The sequence below is a fragment of the Falco peregrinus genome, chromosome 8 (assembly GCF_023634155.1).
Source record: "Falco peregrinus isolate bFalPer1 chromosome 8, bFalPer1.pri, whole genome shotgun sequence".
In the NCBI taxonomy this organism is placed as follows: domain Eukaryota; kingdom Metazoa; phylum Chordata; class Aves; order Falconiformes; family Falconidae; genus Falco; species Falco peregrinus.
Genome location: NC_073728.1, coordinates 21,469,184 through 21,484,053, shown reverse-complemented (window position 1 = coordinate 21,484,053; position 14,870 = coordinate 21,469,184). Strand labels below are relative to the sequence as shown.

Below are 14,870 nucleotides of genomic sequence, written 5' to 3'. Positions count from 1 at the left end.
CCTCGTGTCGCAGGGCCAGCAGTGTGTGGTGTGCCAGGAGTACTCTGAAGAAGCAGAATCATTGCCAACCTCTGCCCAGTCCAATTTGCTAGTCACTCATGTTATGGCAACATGTCTAATACGAGGTCAGCAATGTAATTTCCTTAAGCGACATGGGTTTGGTCACAGTGGTGTAGCACACCTCTTTTGACCTGAGGTCAACCCAGAGGTGCTAATTAAGACCATAATCTTAAGCAAATACAGGAAGCAGCAGGCCATGCAGCGTGATACTATTTTTTTTCTAATCAGTTGTGTGGATCTTCAGACATGGGATGGGGCCCATGCATGCTGGGTAACTGCCCGTCATGGGCCCCAGTGGGACTGGGACGGGGCTGGGGCTGGCCACGGTGGGACAGCCTGAGGCGGGCTGGGGCTGCCAGGTGGAGAGTGACGGCTTCATATTAGAATAGACCTAATGCTCCTTGCAAAAAAGACTTTAAATTGTCTTTGATTGGAACCCTGACAGTTAAATAAATGTGCTAAACCGAAACCATAGCGCACTCAGAAGGAAATGAGCTGTTATATAAATTTCTGTTTCTCGACTACTTCATCTGAACTATTAATGGAGTTTTTTAAAAGCTATTTGCCTCCTAAGTGTGAGCTATATACCTGCTGGTTTGCACTGCCTAAGCAGGAGATTTTTGAGGGATGGTGAGCTCCCCGGTACAGCACAGGCTGCGCTGTTCTTTTGGCTGAGGGGTGCTACGGTCTAACCTAGCGCAGGCAGAGCTTGGAATCTGACCTGGAATCTTTATGGAACTGGTGGTCCTCAGGCTGGGGTGAAGCAGTCATTGTGTTGCTCGAAACAAAGGAACAGTTGTCGTGTCCTCTGAGAGCAGGGTGTAGAAGAGAGAGGAGGAAATATCTTTGAATTTTCTCTCAACCACATTGTAAGAACACATGCATAGTCTGTGAAAAACGATTACACACTTTCCTTCTCTGGAACACACAGTGAATCAAGGGGACATTTGGTAATTAATTACTTAGGGTGAAGAGGTCAATGGATGTGCAATGTTGGCACATTTATTTTAGCATCATCATTAAACTGTCTAGGATAGTACGTTAAAAATACAGAACATCTCATCTGTTTGGTTAGTAAATTAGGTGATCTTGTGCATCCACTTGTGTTTACATGTAAAAAGTTTTAAGCTTTACACACAGAATGGTAGGATTGTGATGTAAGTTTTATAGCCTTTTAACAGTCTGTGGGCTTGACAAGCTAGTACAGAACAGGCCTCTTGTGGCTCTAACTGAGAAAGCAAATGAGCATGCAGTGTTCTGTCCTTTCCTTTCCACATTTCCAGCAGCTGTTCAGTGAAGAACTCTGTTCTCCTGGAATTCATATTATTCCCTTAATTCTCTGACAGCCCCCTCAATCAGTACCTTGAATTGATATAACCTGTCAAACTGTTCTTGTTAGTTTTGTTAGTGCTATTTCCAGAAATGGAGTCTGCTGGGGATGAAGTTGCTGTATCAGCTAACCAGCATAGTCTGACACTAATTAGCTGGTATTAGTAATAATATAAACTAATCAAAAGTCTGACATTGCAATGTTAACATGTGAAAAATTCCTGTCCTGGACAGTATAGCTGGGAAAGAAGACACTTCAGACAGTAATAATCTCTATAGTGAAATCATCATGGTCAAAACTCAGTACATTTCCAGCTGAAAGCAGAAAACAAAGGTGACTGCTTCAGGTCAAGTTTCTGTTTTCCAGATCTATCTGAATGTGTAATTTTTTTGCAGAGCCAACTCAGTCACTTGGAATCCACACAAGATGATGGGAGTGTTGTTACAATGTTCTGCCATTCTTGTCCGGGAAAAGGTCTGCCTTATGTTTAATAATTAAGCAGTTAAAAAAAAAAAAAAAAAAGTAAATATCAAGCCCTACTTTTTAAGAGGGCAGTGCAAAATCCATTTAATTTCAAAATTTTCCTTCTTTTTGGAAGGAATAATTGTGTGGATTTATGTTGTGTTTAGGAAGTTGTTTTATCTTTTCTGGGTTTTTTATTTCTTTGGCTTTTTTTGTTAAAGCTGTAGACAAGATGGGTCAGATCTTTAGCTGTTAAATCTTTGCATACTCTGTTAACAACACTAGAGCCATACTAACATATTCACTTGAGCATCTGCCCCGTTGTTTTTATGATATACTGAACATATACCCTTGGTCTTAGTAATTGGTCACGGCCTAAACTGCTTAAATAAACCCCAAATTTTTTACCTTACACAGTGGTTTAAAAATTTCTCAGTTTTGTTGAAAAGAAAACATGCTGCTTTTATTATGACTTCATATATGTTTTTAGGGCTTTCTCCTAGGTTCTTTATTGTCATCAGTGAAAGTAAGACCTGTGTCTTAATTCTTTTAAGCTATAGGTATTTTCTGTAGATGATTTAAAAAAAAAGTCATATAATCTGTGGATAGGACTAATTCTGTTGTCTACTAATTTCTGGCATGTCAGTTGCTACTAGAAGGTATTAGTTGAAGAAGTGGTCCCTGTGCATGGAACTGGGATGAAGGAATTGTGGGTTCCAGCCCCAGGTCTGACATTGCTCTTCCAAGTGACCAGTCCCTAAACTGAAGACTTATTTCCCTTTGTAAAACACTTTGACGTCTACTAGAGGGAAGCACTAGCCATTATTTAGTAATATGCATGCTTATTGTCCTGACGATTGCAGGATTTGGGCAAAAATTTTTATTCACTATATCAGAACCTCGACAGGTGTTTTTGTATTTATCAGATACACCGGTGTCTTTGAGCTTCTTTGAAGAACCACTGATAAATTCTAAAGCAGATGCAAACCATTTTAGAAATATCACATGTGTAAGACTTCTGTGTAACATACAGGAATTTGTTCTTCTTAGTTTTCTTCAGAGATGTTTACCAGTAATCCATAGGTTTCTGTTGGTCTGTGGATCATATTTATTTGTAAACAAAGAATGTCTAGTTTAGGTCATTTGTGCTTGCATTTATCACTAATGTTAAGTGTCATAAAGCTGGGCAATATATAAAGTTGAAGCCTTCAATTACTTTTTTTCTTTCATTTTCTGTATCTATCTGCTGCACTGAGAGACCATAGCTTTGTTCTAGTGTAATTTAACACATGAAAAATCTAAGTCTTAAGAACATAGCCTTACAAAGTGAAGTGGACAAATTCAGTATCAAAAACTAAGAATCCAAATTAAACTGAGAATGTTTTTTCAGGTATTGGTGTGGGGGTGTTTAAAACTGTATGACTACTCAGGGACTTCTAAGAGAACCACCTTAGGTTATGAAACTATTTTTGTAGCTCAGGTTTACAAAATAAGGTCAGTATTTTATAATTTGGCCCGTTGAACAATTCTTCTGTGTATGTTTGAAATAAATGTTTAATGTATTATTAATGCATAGTGTTTCATATGCACACATGCCGTATAAGTCATGTAAGTACATGTTTTTCATTACAGGGTATACTCCAAGGCTGCAATCAAATGTGTGCAGGCTATCTCTTCCAGCAAGACAAGCAGTATGATGTATCCTATGACACTGGAGATAAGGCGATACAATGTGGTCGACATGTGGACATTTTCAAATTCTGGTTGATGTGGAAGGCAAAGGTAAATAATAAAAGTTCAGCTCAAAAATCAGAAATGTATTTATTTAATTCACAAGTCTCATGTAATGGAACACTTTTTTTTTAACATAAATGTTTGTGTAGTTACAATCACTAAACACACAGGTATCTGCATATTGTCAGAAAAGAGCCATTTGAATTGTAGAACAATGTTAGACATCAATAAATTCAGCTGGAAATGAGAAGAAAGTGTAAATCACTAGATGAGTCCTGCAGTAAAACCTGTGAGGACAGGACAACAAAATGGTCTTTTCTATACACTTATGTTTGTATTTTATGACAGATTACTTGTAGTAGCAGCAGAGCAGACTCAATGACTTACAGGGGTCCCTTGAGCATCAGGTTTGCAAAGCCTTTTTCTTAAGAAGCTTTGCCCAACTGATGATTTAACAGATGGTTCCCTGGTACTACTGTGATATGCCTGGATGGTTGAATTTAAGCATGGGCTTACATACAGGCTTGTATGTTCACAAGATGAAGGTCCATACAGTTGAGAAAACACATTTTATTTTTATTTGTTTATGTGCAGTCATCTTATTACTATTCTTCTTGCTCTTCTGCTGCCAAAATGGTAGCCTGTCCACAGTCTGATCTATTTTTATGAAACTGAGATCAAACCTAATGGCAAAATGTACAACCATGAAACAGTTTTCACTTTGGGTGAAAGTTAGATGGCAATAGTAAATAACCTATGACGATAAAAGATGTTTTTGTGCAGATTTCCTTAGTCCTGAAGACTGAGGGAAGAAAGTGACAGAACTTTAGTTATACAGTTACTTTTGTCGTCATTATTTGTTTCTAGAAGTACTTCAGAAAAGAAACACAACACTTAAACACAAAACATTTAAAAGAATGACTTCAGCAACCAGCACAGATTTGATTACCAGGCTAAGCACATTTCAGTCCAGACTCAGTTGTTCCTCAAAAATAAAACATTTTGGTACTGTGATCAGCAACATGAAACTTCTTATGACACATTAGAATCAGGCTGTGACTTGCAGCTGTGTAGTGTGTTGTTTATGGTCGTAATTACCAAGTGCTGACTACAGACACCATCAGAGCATGGACTGAACATTTTCCTAAACACTAGCCAAACACTTTCTGTTAAAACTAGCATGCTGATTCTAGCTCTGCTGTTATAGTCACCTGTTAAAGTGACCTCACTAAAGAAGTAGAACACTTCACAATAAATTAAAAAAATACAGTGGAAACCATAATGGATGTGGGTCATATTTAAAATTCAGAAGTGGTCTGTTTGTGGATGTGATTTTTAAAAAATTAATATAGATTAAAATTGCTAACTTGATCCACATATCTGGAGTTTAAATTTGTCCAGAAATTACTTAGTTCAGATTTCTGTTTGGTCTTGAGGCAGATTCGTATTTCTTGGATCTGAATTCTCTGAGGTATTAGATAGAATTTGTTTCTAGCAGATTGCATGATTATATTACAAAAATGTTAAGAAAACAAAATATTAGGAGCTATAGAAATTTGTCCTTCAGCATTAGTCACCATGAGTAACCATACTCTTGTCCTCATTATAGAAATATACAGCCTAGGTCCAGAGGTATTCTTGTGAATTCAGTCATTTTATTCAGCACAAAGAATTTATCCCACATATGCAATAATTTAGGAGTGTACTTGTCTTTTCTACTTCTTCATTCATATACAAAGTGTACTTGAAAAAATACCCAAAACCCTCTCAACATTTTTTCCGCTTATTTTATTTGTTATCAGCATTCATCTACTTTTTCTGGGATTATGATCTTTCAGAACAAATCAGATATGACAAATGGTCAGTGGGTAGGGAAATGACTTTTAGCAAACATATTGCAGGCTTTTGTTTGATGACTTTTTTAAAATGCAAATTTCTAGCAAACTGTTCAGAGGAAATAAATTACTTCCCAACTCTTACCCTTTCAGTTGAGTTCTCATTCCATGTTCCTAGTCTTTCAGCAAGAACTGGGCAGCCAAGACGTAACAGTCATAATATTTTTGGAAAATGAGAAGTAAAAAAAAAAGACCTAAAAATAATCTATGAAAAGTAACACAAAAGCCCTTGTCATCATAATGAATTATCTTAAAACAAGACCAAAACCAAACAGCAATTACAGTTAGGCCACATTTAGCCACTTTTGGAGTGTCAGTTAACTTTAATTTTAAATTACAAGAAACAATACTGCTCAATGTTTTTTGACTAAAAGCATTTAATAGTGAAGCCTATCTGGAAAGATGATTTGATTGGAGGAGGAAAAATGACGATATAATTAATACTTACTTTCTTTGTAAAACAGGGTACAGTAGGATTTGAAAATCAGATCAACAAATGCCTGGAGCTGGCGGAATATCTCTACACTAAAATAAAAAACAGAGAAGAATTTGAGATGGTTTTTGAAGGGGAGGTAAGTTTTCTTTCATTTAACTTGTGTGCAGGAGCAAAGTCTGTATGGAATTTCAAAAACAATCTTAACACTTCTCACAGTTCTTCAAGCCAGCTATGCAAAACTGGTCTTATTTTCTAAAGAACTACATGACTATTGGCTTCTGGGAAGTTTTTTGGCCAAAAGCATGTGGTTTTGTACCATGAATGATTTATCATCTTTCCTGCTCTTCTGCAGAGGACTTCTCAGTTTAGGGCATAAAGACTACCTTAATACGATCTACTCATGCTGAGATTCCATGTTATAACATACATAACTGAGAATCTGCTGGTTTTGCTGTACGTTCTGTTGTTAGTGCCACTGCATAAGCCCTGGTTGATAGAATAACAAATACGCTTCATCTCTCTGCTTAGTAAAAAAAGGAAAATTGTGTTGCCTTTGCTGTGATCCTGGAAAACAGTTCCTCATGAAACTGCATGAAGGTGAAAAGCATTTGCACTTCATTAGCACCCTAAAACACTGTAAATAGGACAATGCATAGGGAATCCAAGCCAGCAGGTGCAACCTGCAGTACTGGAATCAGTTTTCTTTGTTTTAACATGCAGAGCTCGGGAAGTTAATACTGTGTTTTGTCTTTCATGTCTGTGCTAAAACATGCTACTAACTAGCCTTCAGTGTGTGAGTGATCTGTATTATTTTGTTTATTGATGTATGTATTTGGTTCTTTTTGCAGCCAGAGCATACAAATGTATGTTTTTGGTATATTCCGCCAAGTCTCAGGGGCATGCCAGACTGTGATGAGAGAAGAGAAAAGTTACACAGGGTATGTGGCTTATGTTAAATGCAAAAATATAGCCTACTCTTTCAACTCAAAGTATTCTGTTTATTAAAAATAATCTATCTGGGTGTTGACATGTTTCAAATTCTGGGACGCAGTTTTCCAATTGCTTGTTATGACCTTGGCATTTGTTCAGCTTTGTCTCCTATTTATACTGAGGCTGAAGTCACATTTCACCTGTAGAACCAGACACAGAACACAGTCATTCTTTGTTTTGTAGCACTTCTGTGCTCCCAGAAGTGTCACCAATCTGTAAAAATTAGCTAGGCACAAAGATGCCTCGGTCCTGTTTGAATCGGACAGCATATCAGCAAGAGAAGGGAGAAACGGAAGGGCAGTTACTTGAAAATGCTGGGACAGGTAAAGGACATGGAAACCTGTACGTCCTTCTCAGGTCTATTTTGATTTTAAATATGCTTGGTTGGTCATGCATTAATACATTTCGATGAAAATGAATACCCTTTGAAGGACTGTAGGATAAATTTATTTGAAGAAATGATAGAAGGAAGTGAAGGCTTCATAAAGGCACCGCCGCTTAGGACTCGCAGCTGAAGTGAAATACTTTTATTTTGTAGTAGCATTTTAGGCAGACTAAAGTGGAATGAAGTATGTGCAGGAGACAAAAGAATGGTTTAATAGTTGTCAAAATGACTTGCAATTTTTTTTATGTTTGGGAAGGGAGAAGAACGAGCAAACTTGGGAGGTTTTGTAGAGGATTTTATGTCTGCATCACACTGGGGAAAGAGAATAGAAATTCCTGGGTCAACCCAGTGACATGTTAGATAAAGAAATTGCCAAAGAAAATAAAAGAGGAAGATAGGTGAGACTGGTAAGGAAGGATGAAATGTTTGACTTGACCCTGTTAAATGTTAGAGATATAAAGCATCCTACCAAACAGTAAAAAAGCCAGACATCTGACCTTGGCTGGCAGAGAGTAGAGCAGAAGAAGGTCTGGATGGAAAACCTGGGTTCAGTCAATATCAAATTTTTCGATTGTTGGAACATTATTCCTTGTAAATTCAGTGAGGAAGTGCAATTGTGGTAAATGCACAGTACAGCAAAACTTACTGGAAGGTTTCCGTGGCTTATGCTAACAGAAAATATTCTTTATGACATACAAATTTTTGAAAAATTTCCATCATTGTTCCCTGCTCCCCCCCCCCCCCCCCCCCCCCCCCCCCCCCCCCCGGCTTTGAGAATACATAATATTCTTATGGAAAATACCCTCAAAAAAGATATTTCTGGAGAAGGCTTTCATAAAACCACAGAAAACACTTTTTCATGAAAAAATCTTCAGCACAAAGAAATTACATATATATTTAATATATAAAATTATTATATAGTGAATACTCTAGGGTTCTATTAGTCTATTAGTCAAAAAGATGGATGTTATTGTTGTCAACTTTCCTTTAAATATCCAGTCTTAGATGTTTAGTTTTTCAAGCTTTTTCTGTTACAGATCTTTTAATAAAAACTAGTGTCTTTCTGATCTATCAATTTATTTTTTCCAAATTAATAAATGTTGTGACATATGAGGAAAGGATTGACTTTTTAAATTACTCTTCTCTCCCTCTCTCTTTTCTCTTTTTTTTTTAAATTATAAAGGTGGCACCGAAAATCAAAGCACTGATGATGGAGTCAGGTACTACCATGGTTGGATATCAGCCTCAGGGCGATAAAGTCAACTTCTTCCGAATGGTCATCTCAAACCCAGCAGCAACTAAATCTGACATTGACTTCCTCATTGAGGAAATAGAGAGATTGGGGCAGGAGCTGTAGTACAGTTGTTGAATGATTTATTTCTCTAATTCACTCTTTTCCAGCACTGGCTATTTTTGTAACCCAGTTCTGCAGAACATGTTTTAAGGAAATTATCTTTCTGTAAGTTCCAATCTCCTAAGACATCCTTAAACAAAACACCTATAGGCTACTGAAACATATATGTATTGGTAGATCATATTACTGAGGGAAAATGTATTATCTTGAAGTTGAAATACTATTGACTCTTACATTGGTCTTGTTTATTGTAGTCAGCAGGAAATTAGTAAGTACTAAAATAGCAAATTAAGAATTCTGCACAGTATATATGTACAGTATAAATAAATATATATAATTATATATATATACATACATATATATATATATATATATAAAGTGGTTATAAACTTAGATCTAAGCCACAGCATGTTTTCCACTTTAAGAGAATTAACTTTTCCTTCAACAACTAATGATGTGGACGATGTGCTACAGATTTTTCTGCCAGGTAAAAATAGACATATAGAAACATTTCTAAAATGTAGATTCTTAGGAGCTAAAGAAAACGTATAACTGTATCAAACCTTATTGTTGGTGCTTCTCTCACATACAAAACAGCAATCTCTAACAGCACCTTCGAGTAAAATAGTTGTATTTCTCCTTTAGTGTCACATCAGGGGATAATAGTAGCAGAGTTATTGTAACAGGTATATTATTGCTGTATTTTTAGAGGTTAATTTGTGTAGATTGTGTATATTATTGTTAAATGACTTTGTGTAAAAGGATTTAAATGTAATAGTTTTACAGCAAGATAACTGTTGAATTGTAGGTATATGAAATATTTGCTTATTTATATGCAGAGATTTACCATGCTGAAGAGTTGTCTTGTATTTTCTTCCATTTGTAATGTATCCTATTTATATATTATTGAAGTTCTAAATAATGTTTATGGTATTTTAGTGTCTTTGTGAGCCAAAGAAAAAATACAAAAATATTAGTTGACACTTTCATTTAAATCCTAGTGCCCTTAAATAAGAACTTACAGATAATTTTACTGAATATAAGGAATTCTAACATTGTGTATAGACTGTCAAATGATGAGATCCTTTAAATCTATTAGAATTTTCAGTTTTATTTATTGTAATGTCAGACTGTCTGTTTAGTGTTCTGAATGCTTTTCTAGTGAATATTGGTTGTTAACCAAGGCCCCTGTTTTTGAGTTGTATTTCAGGACTAATCTCTACGACCATTTTAATTAAATTCTGTGGAAGTTTTAACCAGCATCATTCTTTTAGTGAAATGGAATTCACTATGTGTTTGGAGCTTATAAAATAAATAAAAACAAAAGTAATCTCAGAATCTTTAAATACAGCTGGCTCGTCATAACAATTTCAACTGGCTAGACTTTTCAAAGTATAGACAGCAGAGTCATCTGCAGCCTGTTCAGTTTTACTCATTAGATAACCCATACTACCAAGTGGAAAACGCCACACTGGAAGCAGACTAGTGGAAGAAAATGAAGATTCAGTAATCTTCTGTCTACTGAGTTACTGTCATAGTGATAAATAGAATATGTTAATTTCAAATCTTTTAATACATGATTCTGTGGCTATGTCCTATGCAAGTCACTAATTAACTGTTTTTCTTTTCTCTCCCCCCCCCCCCCCCCCGCCCTTCCCAATCCACAATAAAATTAAATTATTTTAGAAACATTCAGTGAAATGCAGTCATGCTATACAGTTTTCACAGCCCCTATGGCCCCCTTCAGCCCAGTGGAAGGACAGCTACAGCCAGGAGAGATTTCCACCCTGCAGGTCCCACTGGTCATCTCCTGAGGATGCTGTCTCACATCTTTGGCTGCATCAGAGCAGGGAGAAGGAAGAAGCTGTCATGGTAAATGCCGTATCATATAGCATAGCCTTTCTAGCTTTTCATAGGACTGCTGCTTATCCCTCTTCCATAACCTTCTGTAAAACATTCTTGAAATTGAGTGGAATCTAAAAATTATTATGAATTTGTCACTGTCATTTAAATTTATGAGTACAACTTTCAAAAGATTACCTACATAGTTACTATTATGCCATGAAACCCCCCAGTGATCTCACCAGTACAGTATTTCTTTCATTAGGTTATTTTCCTTAAGACACTGTAGTTGGTTTCATGTCTTCTTGATATTAAACCTCAATCCTCCTTAATTATTACCCTGATTAAATTTCTTAATGTAAACATCCATGCTGTATGACCTCAGGCCTGCAATAGAGAAGTAGTCAGCGTGGATATTGACTTCAGCACCAGCTTCCATAACACTAAATGCTGTTCTTTATAGATGCCAGCTATGCATCAACAGCAGAGGGCCTCTCCTTAAGAGCTGTTTTTAGAGTACAGAAAGGAGTTTGTTTTGAAGAGGAAGTACATGTCACATTTCGATTTACGGGCTTCTGCCTGGAATCTGGTTTCTGTAACAGTTCTACTTTATTCAAAGGGCAGCTACAGAAGACTGAAAGATTTCCCTCAGTCCTCCTTGTTTACGAGAAACAACATGAACTAGTGTAATCGATGCAAAGATGTATTACTGCTGACTTAGCTTCACCAGAGGATTTTTACATCTTCCACGCAAACAGCACCATGGTCCTTGTAATCTCTTCAACCAGTTCTTGGGTGGAAATTTCTGACTTCCTTCACCTCCCTAGACAAGATATTTCAGCAGAAGTGTTAGTAAAGACCCCAACTTACCCTTAATCCTCTAACCTTAATGTTTTAACCTCATGGACCTTGTATCCAGATCATCATCCCAGTATTCTAATAATAATTTATTGTATTTAAAGTGTCATTCTCCTAGAAACATATAAGCTAGGTAAAGGGAATAATCCTCATGTAACCAATCATGAAACTATAGGAAAGACTTATACAATATGGCTTATTGGCGTTCATACAGCGAGCCTTGGACAGTTCTGTGATGTAGCTGGAAATAGATCTAGATCTCTTCAGCACATACACAGTGTTTTGCTTACTAAAATGTCTGCTTCTTCATTGAATAGAGTATCTTGTGTTTTGAAGGTCAAAAGCATCAGAGGTTCGACCTATTGCCGTTGCTGGTTTGCAGCTAGGTGGGAACCATGGAGCTCCTCCTGCTTGTTCCAGAATTGAGACAGTTAACACTGAGCTGTTTTCTCTAAAGACAGGGTGTTTAAATTTATCTTCCTACTCTCTGCATTTTATCTTGCCTTTCTGCAGTGTTGTGTCTTGACACAAATGACACCCACAATTAGGTTTTTGCAAAGCTTTTAATTCTAATATCAGATGTTGGTGTGTTTCCCTATGACATGCACCATGTTCCACAGGCACAGGGCTCATATAAATTTCTGACTTGGTCAGCTGATTTAAACAGAGCATTTACAGTCATCAGTGAGAGAACTCATCTGTGTTTTCTTCTCAGTAGGTAATTTTCACGTGAGTAATATGTTACAGCTTCTCAGACAAAAGCTTACCTGGAATTTTCCTGCTTTTTAATCCATACTCTGTTGGCTGTGAGAGATCAGGAAGTATGGATATACAGAAGTGTTGACTAATTCAAAGCATTGCAATTCCAGGTGAGTGATTTCGTTTTTCTGAGGTTTGAAATACACTCTAAGATAGCAATATTGCCTTTAAAATCACATGGACAATCACTGTAATTTTTGTGGGGGTGAATTCAGATCAAATAAACGATATGTAAGACCTGAGCTGAACATGTAACTGCAGTGCTTATTAACTGATGTAATTCATTTGGAAAAGTCTGATTGTTGGATAAAAATCAACAGCAGCTGTTGATTTTGAATGAGAAAAATTCTGATGGTATTATTAAAGGTACTTTTTAGAGAAGATAGATTATACCATTCATGGCAGGCGGACGGAACCAGGGGCCTTGGGAATAACCCAGGATTTTAAAATCATCATTGACTTAGTTAATGATCTGTTTTTTGAACAGTGACAAATATGAAGAGATTTTTTAAACAGAATCTCTGTTTTGTGGTTTAAGAAATGTCAAAGTTATAAAGGAGATATGCAATGCAGTTTTAATTTTTCAATAAAAGTCGATCTTAAAACTGTCTAATTTGTCTCATATAATTTTTGTGAGCTCTTTTGTTTCCTTAAGAATATGAGACAAAAGCCATACAACATTATCCCTCACATTAAAAGCAGTAAGGCAAATGTTAAGGCTACTATTTAGTTTTAATTGTGAATTAAATGTGAGCTTGTACCAACGCAGACTGAGGAAGAACCGCAAGCTCTGAACCTTGATCAGCTTGAATAGGGCTGTCAAGACATTAGTGCTGTGTAGAAATGCTAAAAAATAGATAATCTAAAAATCTTTCTGTATGGTGTTTTGTGTGGTTTATAACTGTGTCCAGTTTATACAGAGGACCCAAGAAAGTAAACAGGAACTTTGGAATAGGTAAAAAAAAATAATATCAAGCCCTTGTGGTAAAAGCCCTGCTATTTAATCTGTTGATATATTTATAAAACTTATTTCTTGTAATGCAGGTCTCACTCCCAGAAAGACTTGAATACATGCTTAACTTTGCACAGTTTGCAATGTCACTGGTTGGTCTCAGTGTTTGTTTATTAAGCACCTTTAAATCTGCACACAATCAGAACTAGGATATTTTTATGCAATCAAGAACCTACTTGACTGAAAAAGTACTTTTCTGTATGTAATGTAAAAAAATACAAGAGAGGACCAGGCCTAAAGGTGTTTTGAACAGTGTTATGTTTCAGCACTTCCGCGCATCTGGCAAGAGATGATACAGAGGTGGGACGAGGAGCCCTCAAGGCCATATGGCAACATACTGTGGAATCAGTACTGCAGGGCACGGGGTGCCTGACTGCAAAAACATTTAAAGTTTGTAGAGCAGAAAATCTGTGAGGGTTCTTATCTGAGTCAGTTGGAACTGGGTTTCTTTGTTCAGCCATTTTTTTTTTTAAATTAAGCATTATAATGCATGGGGTTTTACGGTTATAAAAAAGTTTCCTTGAAACACAAATAAATGAGATATTGACAGCTTTATTTTGTGAGTAAAGTAAATATGTTTTGTGGGAATGATTTTGTGAAGGTGTACAAGGGAAGCCTAGTCTTGCCACCACAGAAGTCAAGAGGAGAATTACTGCTGAGTGCATGAATCAATCTTTCCCGTTCCTGGAAGTGAAAGACCATTTCCTAACAAAACAACAGAATGACACCCAAAGTCTGAGATAAGAATTTCAGTATTTTTTCCCTATATTCTCTAAAAAAAGGCTATGAATAATGCAGTAACATCAAACAAATTCAATGTATTTCATATAGAATCATAGATGTTTTAAAATACAACAGAAACTGAGTTTGAGCATAAAATAGTTGAAACGTAAAATTTATAAGAATGCCGTAACTTCAGGGAAATGCTTTTTTTTCCGCTATTTGGACTTGAGTGAAACATAGTAATTACAAAATACAAGTCTTCCCCTGTGTAAATGTAGTATGAATAAAAGCTTTTATGGCAAAGCTTTTGGCACATGATATGTCTTACGGTGATTAAAAAGTCTGGATTCTAGACCATATTTTGGGGTAACTTGCCATTCTATTATGGGAGTTAAAATTTTTTTTTGTGTGTGTGTACCAAATATATTGAAAAATAAGAGTAAATTTTGAATTCATAAAAGTATAAAATTATTTTTTTCATGATACAGAGAAATTCTGATTGATTACTACTTGATGCATTATTATCCCTAGAACTGTCATTGATTTTAATGCTATGTAACAAATTTTATTTTGATTGCTTTAGGGTAGGATGAGCATCCTTGAAGTAGGGTGAGTTTTCTCAAGAACAGTTTTCGAGTTAAAGAATTTTATGCAGCAAGCTAGGCATTAGGAAAATACATGCTGCAAAGAAACTTAAGTCCATTAGTGTAGTGTGCAAATTAAAATAATATAAATTATGGGAAATGCTTGCATCAGGTGTGAGTATTAAAGAATGTTCAGCTTACATACAGACTTTCATACTGTTCAATAAAATGTTAGGACCCCAGTGAAATTGTTTGTCGTTAGCTAAAGTGCACTGTGGTCAGCAGAATTACATCTGCCTGAATGAATTCCTTAGTGTTTCGTAATTCCCAAATTGTGACAGTTATGCTCAGGGCGATGACACATCAGCCAGCAGTACTGCTCACTGAAGAGCTGCCACTAAGCTAGCGAAGGGGAAGTGAGGCAGCACAAGCATTGGCTGAAAGCA

General features: G+C 36.3%; 1 protein-coding gene across 2 annotated transcripts in view; it reads left to right on the top strand.

Moving 5' to 3' along the window:
* The window catches only part of GAD1 (glutamate decarboxylase 1), a 41,222-nt gene extending 27,086 nt beyond the window's left edge, over nucleotides 1-14,136 (top strand). For both annotated transcript variants that reach the window (XM_055813094.1, XM_055813093.1), the window contains 5 exons: nucleotides 1,786-1,864; nucleotides 3,485-3,634; nucleotides 5,946-6,053; nucleotides 6,766-6,855; nucleotides 8,476-14,136. In XM_055813094.1, coding sequence (XP_055669069.1) covers nucleotides 1,786-1,864; nucleotides 3,485-3,634; nucleotides 5,946-6,053; nucleotides 6,766-6,855; nucleotides 8,476-8,649 — 601 coding nt within the window. In that variant the 3' untranslated portion in view covers nucleotides 8,650-14,136. The remainder of the gene's footprint in view (nucleotides 1-1,785; nucleotides 1,865-3,484; nucleotides 3,635-5,945; nucleotides 6,054-6,765; nucleotides 6,856-8,475) is intronic.
* Nucleotides 14,137-14,870: the final 734 nt, after the last annotated feature.